Genomic DNA, 17942 nt, shown 5'->3' with positions numbered 1-17942 from the left:
AAAAGAAAACTCTGTGTTGTCCATTAGTCCTGGCCAAGAATCCCCCAGATAAAATTGGTTACTCACTTTGTGGCTTTTTGTGGGAACATTGCTGTGTGCAATTTGGCTGTCGCATTCGCCTACAGAGGGCAGAGTTAACTACATTTTACAGTAAATCCTGTGAAACGCTTTGAGATGTCGTAAACGTGAGAGGTGTTATGTCAGATGCATATGTCAAAGCTGCAAGTGCTGCGTGATTGTGTCATTATAGATGCAAACACTCCAAAGCTTGTATCTCCTAAATTGAATATCAAATTGATTTTGCTACTTTGCTGTACGTACAATGTATTATATGTACAGCACAATATTCAGATGAACTTCCATTAATCGTCTTGTCATAAATCATTTACTTGCCTAAGTCATACATGCACCCAAGTCCCACTTAATTTCCTCCAAAAAAAACTTCTTTACACTAGTTGGATTGTACAAGTCGCATAAATGGCCAAGACATGACGATTTCTTGGTCCCAAATAATGTATAGCTTAATGGGAACCATCTCCTAACTCATATCAACTGTGAAGCTCTTTGAGACATCTCAATGACCTGCTATGGCACTATATCAAATGCAAGGATTAGTATTACTATTATGTTATTATCACGACAAACGCATCGAAGAAGTCCTGCAATGTATATTACTACTTTCAAAACCCTATACTAAATTAAGTCATGACCAGGGACACGATTTTATTCGTGGCCGTGAAATTTTAATCCTTTTTTCCTGAGAAAATTACAGAAATCTTAATTTTAAAATTCCTGATACGCCAGACTTGAAATTTTGTATTTGTTATGCCTCAGTGGTATAAAACTGATTTCTGCATATAAGTGCTTCTTTGTGTAAATGTTATGGTCCAGTGCCTTGGGACGTCCTCCCGACGTGAATGGCGCTATATAAATGCAAGTCGTTGTTGTTGTTGGTACGACTCAGGTTTGATTACCTGTGTACATTTCCTTCCTGCCACCTTGCCCTGTTACCGCAACGTTGTTGGGTGAGCTTTGCCTCTGCTCTCTGGAACCCTCTTCCAAAATCCCTCGGTCTCATAAGAACGTAAGAACTTGCAAGGCAAAAGAAGTCCATCTAGTTCGCCTTCCACCATCCTGGCCGTCGCTTGACATGTCGTGTCCCAAACTCTTGTTCTGATAAGAACATAAGAATGAAAGTCTCGCCTGTGCTCTGGTTTCAAGACTCAGCTAAAGACCTATATCTTTGACTGAACACCATCTTCTGCTTCCTATCGCCTCCATTTTCTCTCCCCGCCCTGTTCCCACACTGTTCAGGTTGAGTCGATGTGAAACCCCTTGATGCATTTACTTTTGTGCAGGTGCTAAATCAACACAATTTGTTGTTAATTATATCCTTTTTTTTTTGGTGGGGTGGGGGGGGGGTGGGGTGGTTCCTGCTAGATTCCCGTTCTACTTAATCTGAGCCAGGACGCAGATGTCAACCTGCCTGTGAAACCGCTGATCTTCGCCCTGGCGTTTGGAGCCTGCCTTGGAGGTCAGTGTCAAGCCTCTGTGAAACTCCGCGCGTGTGTGTGTGTCGTGTGTGCGTGATGTTGAACACTCAGTGCGGAGGGGGGGAGACCAATAATAATGAACTTCACCATGAACGGATTCCAGAACATAATGTCCTGCTACGACGCACACTAAACTCCGTACCCCCATCATTCCAGGTGTGTCCAGGCTCCACTGGCTCCCTATCACCGATTCCAAGATCCTCTCACTTGTCTTCAAATCCCTTCAGGGGCTCCCACCTCCCTACCTCCGCGACCTGCTTACCTACCAACCTACTACCCGCTGCTTCCGCTCAACTGGCTCCGGCCTCCTGCTTGGCCTTCTTGCCCTCCAATGGCAGCTACACTTTCAGCCGCTATGCCCCCAAATCCCAGAACACTCTTCCCCCAATCCCTCTTTCCTCTTCGACCGTGCTTACGGTCCACTCCCCACCCCCCCCCCACCTTCCCCTTGGCTCGGTGTCGCACTCCGCCACTGTCAAGCGCTGTGGTACACTACCCTGCGTGAGGGGTGCTATATAAATGCAAGTTGTTGTTGTTGTTGTTGTTGCAGCCGCTGAGCTCCTTCGCAATGGTCTTGTGGGTGTGGGGGTGGCGGTTGAGCGGTGAATTTGACAGCACCAAAAGACTCCCTGGTGAAGTGTCCTCATTATCAATCCAAGCCACCCGTCAGCATGTTAGTCGTCCAATAGACAACAAATCAGGTTTCCCTGTGCCCTTCAGCAGAACGTATAAAAGGCTTATTTTACTTTAACAAGCAAGAATCTGAGACTAAAAATATAAGCCTTATTATGCGTTCCAGTGAACTCCTTCCCAATTGTCCCACAGACAGGACTTAGAGGCTTTGATTGCTCGGGGAAAGGCACATTATAATTAGCTGCGTTTGCTCGTGTTAATTATGTCCAATTAGCATAATTCATTATTTACACCTCAACTTTCATAACGGGACTCTCATTTTTAAATCAAGAGCAGTGATATCAATGGCAGTTTATGTGGTTTCAGCTGGTTAGACTCCAGCGACAACAACTTGGATTTATATAGCATCCTCCACACCGAACGGCGTCTCAGAGCGCTTCACAGCAACGGATCCCGGGGCCGAGTTAGGAGGAGTGGGGAGAAGGTGACCAAAGGTGTGGTCGAAAAGAAAGGTCTCCCTGAAAATGGGAAGGGAGGAAGCGAGACGAAGGGAGTGAGGAAGGCAGTTTCAGAGCCTCGGGGCAGCAGTTACCCCAGCGCACATTCTAGGGGTCCCCAAGCCTTGGGTTTTGCCAACCTGTGCCTAATACTATCTGGAATTAGATAAGCAGATTGCGTCCCTCCCGGGGAGAGAGTGCCCATTCCAATCCAATAAATATCTCTGGAATTTCAACGTGTGGGTGGGATGCAAGGAATTCTCAGTTTGGTCTGGAAACTCTTAAGCACGGGGACGGGTTTCCACACGTGTCGGACACCCGACTGATCCAAACAAAATCCCCTACAAATACAAAGTCACTACACTTTACGGAAAACACTGACACGTTCTGTTGATAAAAGGCACTGTATCAAACTCAATAGGTATTATTCCATTGAAAGGCGAACTATTTTCCCCTCATTCGTACCTGGAATGCTTTCTTTTTTTAAGTTATTTTCTTCCCCGTAAAATAAAGTCGAGCTGCGCAAATCGGCCGCAAATCTGCGGCAAACAGGAGGAAACTAACAGACGAGTTACAGCAGTGTGGCCCTCATCACCTCGCTGTGTCAGCACTCATTGATCGAGGGGCCTGATGGTATCGCTGCTGATTGCTTTCTCTCCCAGCCGCGCGCAGTGGATAGACTGCGTAAGACTGGCACCTGTTTGAGCAGAGATTCATTGATTGTGCGTACTTGGTGAGGCAGACGCAGAGTCCTGCAGGGAAGTGGGGTGATGGGAATTAACAGCACAGCCCGTGAGCATTCTTGGTCCAACAAAGGTCTAATTTGAAAGGAAAAATTGAACGCCGGGGCTCGGAAATGGCATCTCTTCCTCGCTGGGAAAACAACCCCATTGTCCCCCTGGACAAAAGGACAAGGAGAGGAGCATCTGCCGAGATGCGATTCATTTCAGAGCACCTCACACTCCGAGACTCACGAATCGCAAATAGATAAATATATGAACTTGTGGGGAGTGGGTGGGGGTGGGTGGGGGTGGAGATGGAATTGGAATGCGCTGAATGCGTAATTGACTGAGCAGGTTAGCAGTGAAGCAACACTACAGGACCTGTACTCTGCATGATATCGCGCATATAATAGCGCAAAGCTGCTTAACCCAGAGGATGCAAGAGTTTCAGCATTCTGCCGTCTCCACCACAGTCCGGGCGTGTTTAAGGCAGCGAGAACATACCTTTGTGTCAGCGAATGTACCAGACATTTTACTGCTACGGCCAGAAACCTATCTCCAAGCTAAGAGTCCTGTAGCTCAGTAGTTAGAGCACTCGCCTCGCAAGCGAGAGGACCTGGGTTCAATTCCCCTGCAGACGATATGCCAGGCAAGTTTGCTTACTCCACACACCTCTGTTTACATAGTAGTAAGTAATTACCCGGTTGTTAGTCGAGTGGCGGATCGCTTTTCCGGGGGTAAATAATCCCTTCAAAAATAAATTTGGTCACTCAATCCATGACGGTTTGTGGGACACTGCTGTATGCAATTGGTTGCCGGTTTCTCCCACAAAATATACAGTTAATTCACTTTTCAGTATATCCTGTAAAGCGCTTTGAGACGTCTCAAAGTCTTGAAGACGTCAACAGCCGCTATATCAAATGCAAGGATTATTATATTATTAAGAGTATCCAAACCGGTCTGAGAGTTCCACATATGTGTACCTACAAACAGAATTTACACTAATAATAATAATAAAATAACCCTTGCATTTGATATAACTTCTATCACATCGGGAAGACGTCTCAAAGCACTTCACAGGAATTATTGCAAAGTATAACTGTATGTTTTGTAGGCAAACGCGACAGCTAATTTGCTCACATGCCCTACAAATGGATCATATGAGCAACTGAACAATGGGAAGTATTCAAAAAAAGTATTTGATGCAATACTCAACAATTACATATCCCTGAAACGCAAAAGCTTCAATCGTGTAGTTAAGTGTGTGGTGGACAAAAGAGGTTAGAGACCGTCTCAAGCTAAAAGCAAAGGCTTACTCAAATGTAAGAAAAAATGTGAATGCAGAGGATTGGGAGAACTACAAAAGGCAACAAAGGGTCACAAAGAAAATAAGAGGAGCAAAAATGGAGTATGAAAAAAAACTTGCAAGGGATATTAAAACCAATAGTAAAAGCTTTAATAAGTATATTAAGAGAAAGAGAATGGTCAAGGGGAATGTGGGTCTGTTAAAGACTGATGTAGGTGAGACTAAAACAGGAAATAAGGAAATGGCTGACTTGTTAAATAAATACTTTGCTACCGTTTTTACAGCAGAGGATCAGTCGTACAGGGGAACCTACAAATAAGTCAAAAAGAAATGCTCAATATAAATTTAAAAAATGGTAATGGAAAAAATAATGAGATTTAAGATATCAAGACAGGCAAACCTCCAGGACCTGATAGTTTCCACCTCAGGTGCTAAAGGGAATAGGAGAGGAAATTGCATATTGCATTCGTCATAATTTTCCAAAGCTCACTGGATTTGGGAATTGTGCCCTTAGATTGGAAAATGGTGAATGTCACCTCTTTATTGAAGAAGGGAGGGAGGGAGAAACCAGGAAACTACAGACCTGTCAGCTTAACGTCAATCATAGGGAAAATACTGGAATCCATCATCAGAGACAGAGTGACTGAACACTTGGACAGGTATGAGCTCGTCAAAGAGAGTCACGTGGGTTTGTGAAGGGGAGGTGGTGTCTGACTAATCTCGTTGAATTCTTTGAGGAGGTCACTAAAACGGTGGATAAGAGAGTGTCTATGGATGTCGTTTATATGGACTTTCAGAAGGCATTTGATAAGGTTCCACACAAAAGATTATTAGCGAAAATGGAAGCGCGTGGAGTAGGAGGTAACCTTGTGACGTGGCTTGGAAATTGGTTGGAAGGTTGGAAACAGAGTAGGGATAAAGGGAACCTTCTCTGTTTGGCGGGACATGGCAAGTGGTGCTCCCCAGGGGTCTGTACTGGGACCCCAGCTATTCGCCATATATATAAATAACTTGGATGAAGGAATAAAAAGTTTTCTATCCAACTTTACAGATGACACTAAGCTAGGAGGCACAGTAAGTTGGGTAGATGGGAGTAGGACTTAGACAGATTAAGTGAGTGGGCAAAGCTGTGGCCGTGTCCTCTCCCGCACCAGGCTCCGTGACCCTATTACCCCCATCCTCGCCTGACTCCACTGGCTTCCCATCACACAGAGGATACAGTTCAAGATCCTGGTCCTCACCTTCAAAGCCCTCCACGGTCTTGCTCCCCTGAACCTCTGTGACCTCCTAACCCCCTACCCACTCCCTCCACTCGGGGCTCCGGCCTGCTTCACGTTCCCTGCCCGGGCCTTCTGTCACTCTGCCCCCACCCTCTGGAACTCCATCCCTGTAGTTCCTCTGCCTCACCCCCTCCCTTGTCTCCTTCAAGACCCATCTCAAGACCCTCCTCTTTGACCATGCTTTCGATCACCCTGCTTCCCTCCACCCTCCCCAATCCCGACTCCCAGCTCGGGTCTGAAACACTGACTGTCCAGCATGTTGGGATGTCCTCCTGACGTGAAAGGCGCTATAGAAAAGTAATTTTGTTGTTATTGTTCTAAACAGCCATGAAGTTAACCACTAATTTTATCAAGGGAGTAGTTGGCCAGGACACCTATCTCTTACCTATCTACTCTACTCTGCCCTTAATTACCCATTTTGTTGCCTACCCCTTCCATTATCTTCTTCACTTTTCGTTCCCTCTGATCTGCCCCTTTCACTTCACCTCCCCCCTTACCTCCTCCTTCTCTTAACTTCCCTAATTCTTACACCTAACTTCCTTCCCACACTTACACATTGCTGTGCGCAATTGGCTGCCGCGTTCGCCCACAAATATACAGTCAATTCACTTTACAGTGTGTGCTGTGAAGCGCTTTGGGACGTCCTCCCGACGTGAAAAGCGCTATATCAAATGCAAGGATTATTATTATTATTACCTCCCTCTTCGTTTACCTGAGCTGCTGGCCTGGCTTCATAAATAATAATCCTTGCATTTGATATAAAGACTCATCTCGTCGTTGAGACGTCTCAAAGTGCTTCGCAGTACATGCTGTAAAGTGGATTGACCGCATATTTTGTGGGCTAAATGCGGCAGCCATTTGCACACGGCAGTGTCCCACAAACAGTTGTGGATTGAGTGACCAATTTTTATTGTTATGGGAGGATTTATGATCCCTGGAAAATGATCCAACTAACACCGGGTTTCTACTGACTGCTAAGTAAACAGAGGTGTGTGGAGTAAGGAAACTCTCAATCATAAAACTTAGCTTCTCATATTCCTTGGATCTTTTGATTTCTCCTGAACTTTCTGTGGGCGTTGAGGTGGTTCCCATGGAACCTTATTTCAAACAATTTATTTTCCTCCAGGTAACGGCACATTGATCGGAGCCTCCGCTAACGTGGTGTGTGCTGGCATCGCAGAGCAGCACGGCTATGGCTTCTCCTTCATGGCATTTTTCAGGTAAAACTTTATTATCTGTGGGTGTTTTGTACGTGAATGTGTGTAGAAGTACACGCGGCTGTATGTTTATAGTGCTCACGTTCAGTACAGAATGTATATGTTGTTTATCGAGGGCTTTCTTCATTCAAACCCATTTTGTGATTTAACGCTGTATCTAATCCATGTGTTTAACGCTACAAATCTCATGTCGGGAGTACAAAGCACTTCACAGGATTTACTGTCACAGACTGTGCATTCGTAGGAGAACACAACCGCTAATGTGCACATAGCAAAGCCCCACAAACAACCACAAGCGAATGACTTGAGGGAATGTCGGTTAGGACACCAGGAGAAGCTCGATTCTCTGTTTGAATTGTGCTGAGGGATCTTTAACCTTGGTTTAACGCCTCATCCAACAGACATCACTTCGGATAAGGCAGCGCTCCCTGCAGCATGGTATTAGAGTGTCAGCATGAAAGATGGCTAAACAGAAAAGACTTTTCTGCCCATCATGTCTGTGTCATTGTTTAGCCCAAATCTCTTTCTTTTCATGATAATCATAACGTTGATAATTATCCTTGTACTTGACACAGCCCCTGATCTCGTCTTCGAGACGTCTCAAAGCGCTTCACAGAATATACTTTAAAGTAAATTGACTATATATTTTGTGGGTGAAATGTGGCAGCCAATTGCGCACAGCAGTGTCCCGCAAACAGTCGTGGATTGAGTGACCAATTTATTATTATTTCCTAATCATCAATGCCACCCCCCAGTTCTCATGCCACATCCCATCATGTTTTTTGTTGCTCGGGTGCTTATCGAGTTCCGTTTTGAACGATTCTGTTGATCCAGCCCCCAAAATTAGGTTAAATGTCACAATTAGTGCCTTTCACTATAAACAACCCCTGTTGTGAGCGAGAGAAGGGGTGAAGAGAGAGAAGAGAGAGACTCAAACACATTTTCAGTGTAACTATTCACCAGATAATTCACCCAAATTAATCTAATAGTTAGATTTTTTAAACACTATTTTTTTCGGCACCAAATAGAAAATTGTTACATTCCTTAATTGTTCCATTAAGTGCATGGGAGCCCGAGCATTCCCATATCAATGCATAATGAGTCAAATCACAACCCTTTCTGAAAAGAGATCATTAATATGCTTGAATGAACTTGGGAGCGAGTGAGTGGGAGAGATTCCATTGTCTAAAGTGTTTAGAGTCTCCCTAAGGTTATAGCTGATTAACTCTCGATGAGGGTTGTATATAGTCAACCCCAAGCCATTTGCAATGTGTTATTGAAGCATTTAGCAAGACCAATGTGATATCAATTAGCGGTTTTCACACATGATGGTATCTTTGTTAATTACCTTCTGTGCAACTTCCCATAGCACAGCTTTGAATAGTAAGAGGAGGATGGGCAGATAATAATAATAATACTCCGTGCATTTGATACAGCGCCTTATCACGTCATTGAGACGTCTTAAAGCGCTTCACAGAATATACCGTAAAGTGAATTGACTGTGTATTTTGTGGTCGAAACATGGTAACCAATTATTATTGATAATAATAATCTGGTATGTAATGCTACAACTTTTACATTGGCAGGGAGAGACGTTGGGCAAGTCTCCTTACTCCACACGCCTCTGTTTACCCAGCAGTAAGTAGGAACCCGGTTGTTAGTCGACTGGCGGATCGCTTTTCCGGGTGTAATAATTCCTTAAAAATATATGAAAAAAATTTGGTCGCTTCTATCCACGACTGTTCGTGGGACGCTGCTGTGCGCAATTGGCTGCCGCGTTTCGCCCACAAAATATACAGTCGATTCACTTTACAGTCTATTCTGTGAAGCGCTTTGAGACGTCTCAATGCCATGATAAGATGCCACATCAAGTGCAAGGATTATTATTATATTATCAGGAGTACAAAAAACTTCACAAAGCAACAATCTAACGAGGGTGTGTGTGTGGGGGGATGTGTGTGTGGCTTTAACAGGAATCCCTGTAAATTCATTAACAATAATAACCCTTGCGTTTGATATTGCGTCTATAACCTCAAACATCTCAAAGTGCTTCACAAAGTATCTGTGAATTTATAATAATAATAATAATAATAAGCCTGTAGGCGAACAAGCCCGTGATCATGTGTGGATCGACATTTCAGATGAAAGGAAGCAATGAGTATTTGATCGCCTCAGTAGGTGCTTATCCGCCGGCTTCTGAAAGGATTTTTTTGTCACTAAATCTTTTAAAGCTCGTTACTTTCAAGCTGCTGTTGTTGCTCGCAGGATTCTGATCGTATATCCGATGCACTCACATCGCATACACTTAGTGTTCTCCCAAATTCAGGGGGTGAGGGGGGGGGGGTGAGGTGGGGGGAGTCTGTCTGTCTGTCATGAGGGAGGCACTAGTCATAGAACTATAGAAAATTACAGCACAGAAGATGCCGTTTGTCCCATTGTTTCACCCACGAAATATAGAGTCCATTCACTTTACAGTATATTCTATGAAGCGCTTTGAGATGTAATAAAGTCAATTGCAAATATTATTATTGTTGTTGTTATCGTTGTTATTTCTGTGCTGCCTCTTTTAAAGAGTAATCCTTTCAGTCCCATTTACCTGCTCTTCCTCCTTCCACCCACCTGCTCCTGTCATTTACTATGTTATATGTAAATATCCAGTTCTCTTTTGAAATCTAACAATAATCGAATAATAATTCTTGCATTTGATATAGCGCCTTATCACGTCGTTGAGATGTCTCAAAGGATACACTGTGAAGTGGATTGACTATGTATTTTGTGGGAGAAATGTGGCAGCCAATTGCTAGTATTGATATTAAAGTCGATAAAGAGTTTGTTAATTAAGGATCGGAATGATTTAGGAATACTGCACTTTTAACCCCAGTCACACAATATATGATAACATTGAACTCGTTTGTTAAAGCTTCTTATGTGGCACTTTATCTAAAGCCTTTTGAATATCCTTCAGCACCATGTCAGCTGCATTACCTTTATCTATTCTCTTGTTTATTTCATCAAGGAACTCTCTCTCTCTCTCCCCCTCTCTCAACCTTCCGTAGTCTGTGTCCACAAAATATACACAATCAGTCCACTTTACAGTATATTCTGTGAAGCGCTTTGAAGACATCTCAACGAGGCACTATATCAAATGCAAGGATTACAGTCTGTGTAACACACTCTCACCTCCCTGTATTATGCACTGTATAATGCAGTGTATTCTGTGAAGTGCTTTGAGATGTCTCGAAGACATGATCAGGTGCTATATCAAATGCAAGGATTATTATTATTACAACACACTAAGTTACCTGTAGTCTATGTAACACATTCTCAGCTGTCTGTAGTGTGTAACTCACTCTAAGGTGCCTGTATTGTGTATAATGACTCCTCTCAGCTGTTTGTAGTCTGTGTTACACTCTCTCAGTTGTCCGTATTATGTAGAACACAACTCTCAGCTGTCTGGGATCTGTTTTAAGCACTTTATGACATCTGTTTCCATCAGTTGCAGGCCGCTGGCAAATGCTACACGATTTTCTGCATGGTTGGTCGGTTGGTTTCTGTAATTGTTCTTTAAAGTTTTGTTATTTAGCAATTTGACATGAAAAGGTTAAGCGATTTTAAAAACCTCTAATTATTTCTTCTGGGTGGAAAGTCTCAGCCAATAAGGCATATTATTATTATTATTGCTATTGCTGTATTATCACTGGAATCTTTCACCGGAGTATTGGCCGGCAACTCTCATTGTGAGTGAACGATTTGACACTATTTCCAGCTGATCCAAAACTCTGCCGCTCGCATAATCACCCGCACTAAACTGTCTACCCCCATCATACCGGTTCCAGCCAGGCTCCACGCTGGCTGCCTCTTGCCGAACAGATCGATTGAAGACCAAACTCATCTTCAAATCCTTTCGTGCCCTGACACCTCCCGACCTCTCCACCCAGCTCCGGCCTTCTGCATGTCCCCCGTGCCCTCTGTTCCGCCATCGGTGGCCGCGCTTTCAGCCACTACCACCCCAAAACTCTGGACCACTCTTCCTCTATCCCTCCGCCCTGTCCCTTCCTCCCCCAACCTTGCCAATGGTCGCCCTCCCTCTCCCCCTGGCTCGGCTTTGTGTCCCGTCACTGTCAAGCGCTCTGGGACGCTACCCTGTGCGAGGGGCGCTATGTAAATGCTATATAAGTTGTTTGTTGTTAGTTCCAGAGAAAAAAGTTCATCTGATCCTGGCAGCAGAAGTCACTGCTTTTACTTTAAAACTACTTTGATTAAGATGTCAGGTTGGCTCAGTTACTAGCACTCTCAGCTCTGGGTCGGAACATTGTAAAATTCCCCTATTCCACACTGGGATTATATAATAATAATATTAATAATAATCCTTGCATTTGATGCAGTGCCTTATCATGTTATTGAGACGTCTCAAAGGGCTTCACGGGATATACTGTAAAGTGTAGTGACTGTGTATTTTGTGAGCGGAACGAGGCAACCAATTGCGGACAGCAGTGTCCCACAAACAGCCGTGTATTGAGTGATCAATATTGCAAGTCTGCTGCCAACAATCTGTTCATTAAAATATCATATCCGTTTAGGCTCAGAAGGAGGTCTGTGTTTGTTTTAGTGGAGCTATTTACTGTAATCTAATTTCCCCGCTCTTTCCCCATTTATCCATTAGGATCTTCATTCTCCATTTCGTTCAACAACTTCAGTCACCAACAAATCTGGAAAATTCTAAACTTCAGTTATGTTTTGCAAATGGGTTTTTCTGCATTTAGATTTCATGTAAAACTCTAAAATTAAGACTGGTTTTCAAAAAGAATTTCCCACATTTTTTTTTAACGCATTTTAAGACCAAATGTTTTTACGGGCTAAAACTAGCGTCTTGTACAGATTTCCCTTCGCAATTTTGCTCGACGTTTGCCTGATCAATGGAAGTTACTTAAATTACAGAAGAAAGATCTATGACTTGTGCTTGAGTAATTTACTTGTAAAACATTAAAACGCAAGTAACATTAATCTAGCATGTAATATGTGTTACTTGGGAAATGGAGATCATCTAGCTATTAGTCTTGAGGAGTGAAGACTCACTCCATTATGTGTCAGCCTGGCTCACTCTCGCCTTTCATAGAATCATCGAATTATACAGCTCAGAAGGAAGCCATTCGGCTCTTCGTGCCCATGACGGCTCTTTGAAAGAGCTATTCAAATTAATCCCACACCCCCGATCTCTTCCCATAGCCTTGCAAATTTTGCCTTCCCCAAATATCTATCCACTTCTTTAGAATCATAGAATCGTACAGCACAAAAAGAGGCCATTCGGCCCATCGAGTCTGTGCCGGCTCTTTGAATAGAGCAATGCAATGTCAATCCCACTCCCCGGCCCTTTCCCCATAACCTGCAAACCCGTCCTCCTCAAATACCCGTCCACCGCGTTTTTAAAAGTAGTTATCGAATCGGCCTCGACCGCCCTTTCAGGCAATGTTCCAGATTCGAACAACTCGCTGCGTGAAAAAAATTTCTTCTCACCTCCCCTCGGCTTCTTTTAGAGACTATTTTGAATCTGTGACCTCGAGTCACCGACACACCCACCAGTGGAAACAGTTTTTCCCTTTCTAACCTATCAAATCCCTTCATGATTTTGAAGACCTCTATTAGGTCCTCGTAACCTTCTCTGCTCCAATGAGAATAATCCTAACCTCTCCAGCCTTTCCTCATCATCACGGTCCCTCATTCCTGGTACCATCCTCGTAAATCTCCTCTGCGCCCTTTCTAATGCCTTAACATCCTTCCTATAGTGTGGGGCCCAGAACTGGGGCAGTATTCTAACTGAGGCCTAACCAGTGTTTATATGGGTTAATCATAACCTCCTGACTCTTGTACTCTATGCCCCTATTTATAAAGCCTAGTATCCCATATGCCCTTTTTACAGCTTTATCTCCCTGTCCTGCCACCATCACGGATTCATTTACCTGCACCCCCAGGTCTCTCTGTTCCTTTACCCCCTTAAGATTGTATTACCGCCTATATTGCGTTCCACTCATTCTTTCTACCAAAATGCATTACTTCGCATTTCTCCACATTGAAACTCCTCTGCCATGTGTCGCCCATTGTACCATTCTGTCTATGTCTTCCTGCAGTCGGCTCCTATCCTTCTCACTGTTTACCCCCTCCCTAACTTTGTGTCGTCCGCAAACTTGGAAATGGTACTTGCTATACCCAAGTCCAGATCATTTATGTCTATTAAGAAGAGCAATGGTCCTAATACCGATCCCTGGGGGACACCACTGTACACTTCCCTCCAGTCAGAAAAGCAGCCGTTCACCACAACTCTCTGCTTTCTGTCTCCCGGCCCGTTCTGCATCCGCTGCCACTGTCCCTTTTATACCGTGGGCTTCTATCTTTCTCACAAGTCTTTCATGTGGCACTTTGTCAAATGCCTTTTGAAAGTCCATATAAACTACATCAACTGCACTACCTTTATCCACCCTCTCCGTTACCTCATCGAAAAATTCTATTATCCTTATCCTATCCATTTCCTCTACGCTCTCCTCCGATACTGCAGCATTTGGTGCATCCACTTCTTTTGTGAAGACAGATGCAAAGTACCCATTCAGCACATCAGCCAAGCCCTCCGCCTCCACAATAAGATCTCCCTCTTGGTCCTTAATTGGCCCCACCCTACCTTTGACTCGCCTTTTATTCTTGATATGCTTGTAAAATATTTTAGAATTCCCTTCAATGTTACCCCCTAACCTTTTTTTGTATAATCTATTTGCCCCTCTTATTTCCTTTCTCAAACCTCTTCTGCACTTCCTATATTCTATTTGGTTGTCTTCTGTGTCTTGGGTTTGACATTTGTCAAGCGCCTCCTTTTTCTGCTTCATTCTAGATACAATTTCCTTCGTCATCCAGGGAGGTTTGGAAGCCCTACTTTTCCCTTTTGTGGGAATGTATTTATTCTGTCCCCGAGCTATCTCATCCTTGAAGACTTCCCACTGCTCTTTAGTTGTTTTACCTGCCAATGTTTCTTTCCAGTCCACCTTGGCTCAGTGCCTTTTTAACTCACTGAAATTTGCCCTCTTCCAACTTTTCTTAAGTTGTTATTGAATCGGCTTCCACCACCTTTTCAGGCAATGCATTCCAGTCCCGAACAACTCGCTGTGTGAAAAAATGTCTTGTCGCCTCCCCTCTTTCTTTTGACAACTATCGTAAATCTGTGTCCTCTGGTTACCGACCCACCCGTCAGTGGAAACACTTTCTCCCCGTTCACTCTATCAAATCCCCTCATAATTTTGAACACCTCTATTAAATCTCCCTTTAATCTTCCCTCTTACAAGGAGAACAGCCCTAACTTCTCTAGTCAGAAGATTGTCGATTCAAGCTCCATGTTGGGATCTATACAAATGTAATTTTGTTGTTGTTGTGGTTCTTGAGCTCTGTTCGACTAGGCTGATGCTACAGAGCTGGGGATGTGCTGTATTGTCAGAGGATCACTCTTCCAGCCAACACTTATTTAGATTTAGTGGAGGGAATCAGTGAATCTGTTACCAGTGAGATAAGCCTGGGAGCAGACAATTTGTCAGAGGAGAAGATTTTAGTAAGATACGATCTTGCAGGCGGCTGTCCCAAGCATATTTAAACTATTGGCCAAACACAGTACTCACGGCTACGCAGCTCGTGAATTAGTTGCTGGACATGAAAGATCTCAGGAATATCGAGCAAGCCTTCGTTCATCTTCAGGGTGAACTGTGCTCTCCTGCTTTGGAAAATCATTTCACTAGGTCCCGATCAATACCTAATACAATCTGAGGTTATTCGCAATGGAAATCGTTGCAAAGACTAATGAAATTCACTCACAGCACAGCACGCTGATATTTGCAGGGCCCCTTATTGACGGCTGTGTGAGATGTTGGTAGTTATGGATGTGCCTTTGTGGGGCGGATGGGATGGTGGGTGGGGGTAGGGGTGTCTGGTTATTTGATATTACACATTCTCCGAATTAATAGCTCCCTGCTCTGCCACCTTTAGTAGAGATTAGATCCTCCGAGGCACTTCTCAGGAACATTTCGGTCAACCACTTTACGGCTGTTTGCGGAACGTCTCTGTCCTTGACCTACACAAATCCAGTTTCTCCACTTTACAGTGAACCGCTTCGACGTCCTCCCGACATGATTGGAGCTAAAATATACAGTCAATTCACTTTACAGTATGTCCTGTGAAGCGCTTTGAGACGCTTAGAAGACCTGATGAGGCGCTATATCAAATGCAAGGATTATTATTATTATTATATAAAATACAAGGATTGTTATTATTATAACACTGAGAATTCTCTATAAATGAACACCCGCTGTTTGGTTTCGGTCAGTGAGGAGACAGGTTGGGGCTCCGGCTCCCAGTTTGTTCATTGAAGTGGTAAAAGCCACTTGCACAGGATGCAAACCCAACTCTCTCTATTAGCTCTCAGATGGAATGGGATGGGGTGAAAGGGGTCAGCTTTAGGCTTTCTGCGATGTGCTGTTATTTTAACAAGCGAGTGTTTGATAATCCCCGGCTGCATATTGGGCTTCTCTTGTAGAGTCCTGTAGCTCAGTGGTTAGAGCACTCGTCTCGCAAGCGAGAGGATCCTTGTTCGATTCCCGGGCAGAGCGAAACCTTAGGCAAGTTTCCTGACTCCACACGCCTCTGTTTGTCTAGCAGGAAGTAGGAGCGCGGTTGTTGGTCAATTCGTGGAATGCCAAAATAATTCTGTCAAAGAAATTAAAATTATTTTGTCACTCAATCCACGACTGTTTGTTGGACACTGCTGTGCGCAATTGGCTGCTGTGTTTTGCCCACAAAAGATAGTCAAATTCACTTACAATATATTCTGTGAAGCGCTTTGCGAAGTCTCAACAACCTGATAAGGTGCTATATCAAGTACAAGGATTATTACTATATATTATTCTCTCAGGCACTGGTGTCTGTAAGACACTGTTATTTTAGGATGTTTTTTCGTTTGGCGTCTGTGCGCACGGCAGCCTGATATAGCTTTGCTCACGCGTATCCTCCCCTGTGTGGCAGTAGCAACGAGATTTCCTCTATTGCTAAGCGACACTGATGGGCAGGCTGCACAAATTGCTCAGGCAAGCTCCGAGCTCTTGGAACACTCAATAGAAAAAAAAACCTGCAGCCACCAGACGACAGATGGCTGCATAACTGCTCATTTATCACAGGCTGATGTTCCTATTCCGAATTGCTTTTCGGTGGGTGAGGTGTTTGTGGGCAGTGAGAGTGTGTGGCTTTAGTGACAGATCAACAGCTCGCAGATAGGGAGACTTGTTCATTGCTCAGATGAACTAATTATATTTAGGAAACGTGGCTTTCCTGTGAAGTCAACACAGAATTGAGAATTCTCGACTGAAAACTCTTTCAAGCGCAAACTCTCTTCTTCTGCAAAATAGGCAAAAGCTCTTCCAAAGGTTTTTTTTGTTGGTCAGTCGAGTGTCTGACACCTGTAAAAACCTATCACCGTGTTTAAGATCATCTCCTCCCATTCCGCCCCAGACTGTGGTTTCCACATCCCTGTATGCCACATACATTTAGTGATTTCCTTTGTTTGGAATGAAACACACACTCTCTCCCTGGAGGCAACACATCCTACTTCCTGACTCTGGAGAGCATCACAGCAAACAACAACAATTTGCAATTATATTATAATAAAATATAATATTAAAATAAAATATAATAATAAAATAAAAGACATCTCCAAGTGCTTCACGGGATATACTGTAAAGTGTATTGACTGTGTATTTTGTGGGCAAATACAGCACCCTTCACATGGGTAGCATCTTGGAGTATGAGGTACAGGTTGGAAAGAGCCAAAAGTTGGGGATCCCAAAGTGTACGTTGAGGTACTGCTGGAGTCTAACCAACTAAAACCCTATAGCTTGCTATCGATATCACTGTCCGCTGCTTGTCCAACTAGTAACACTCTATCCGCTAGGACTTTGCAGGGTTAACAGGAGTAGAATGGGAGGAATCCCTACCCTCTGTGACCTGTTTGCTACCTGTTGTGACCTCTGCAAGTCCTGACGATGAGCCAGGCTAGCTGGGCTGTCGTCAGCAGTGTCCTGGAATACCGTGGACCCACTTGGCACAGGAACCGGACTACCCAGCTCCCCCCTCCCTCCCCCTCATAGAGACTGACTCTATTCCGGCATTCTGTTCCAAATATATCACCTTGGAGTCGGTTCAGCTTCAAGGAGACCCCGATTAGTGACATCATTAGTAGTCCCCCTTGGTGACATCATCCGCAGATATGGGGTAAATTTCCACATGTACGCGGATGACACCCAACTGTACCTCTCTGCCTCCACCCTCAACTCCAGGACCACTGAGGTCCTGACCGACTGCCTGTCCGACATCAAGTCCTGGACGAGGGACAACTTTTTCCAACTCAACGTCAGCAAGACTGAGGCCCTCCTGATTGGCTCGCGCCAGCGCCTCCGCACCTCAGGCGCTGTCAGCATCAGCCTCCACGGCTGCACACTCAACCTCACTAAGCCAGTCAGGAACCTGGGTGTCTTGTTTGACCCTAAACTGTCCTTTCTGCCCCACATCCGCACCATGACCGGCACTGCCTACCACCACCTCCGCAACATTGCCAGACTCCGCCACTGCCTCACCCCTCAGGCTGCCGAAACCCTCACCCACGCATTCGTCACCTCAAGGCTCGACTACGGGAACTCCCTCCTCATCGGCCTTCCC

The 17942-nt window shown here is 44.4% G+C and overlaps 1 protein-coding gene across 1 annotated transcript in view; it reads left to right on the top strand.

The window, feature by feature from the left end:
• The window catches only part of oca2 (oculocutaneous albinism II), a 105288-nt gene that overhangs the window by 70194 nt on the left and 17152 nt on the right, over positions 1–17942 (top strand). The window contains exons 21-22 of the mRNA XM_042334433.1: positions 1441–1534; positions 7118–7211. Of these exons, the coding sequence (XP_042190367.1) occupies positions 1441–1534; positions 7118–7211 (188 nt within the window). The remainder of the gene's footprint in view (positions 1–1440; positions 1535–7117; positions 7212–17942) is intronic.

The sequence above is a fragment of the Callorhinchus milii genome, unplaced genomic scaffold, assembly GCF_018977255.1.
Source record: "Callorhinchus milii isolate IMCB2004 unplaced genomic scaffold, IMCB_Cmil_1.0 Scaffold4, whole genome shotgun sequence".
NCBI classification, from domain to species: Eukaryota; Metazoa; Chordata; class Chondrichthyes; order Chimaeriformes; family Callorhinchidae; genus Callorhinchus; species Callorhinchus milii.
The sequence above is the reverse complement of the archived record's forward strand: the minus strand, read 5'-3'. Positions and strand labels throughout refer to the sequence as shown.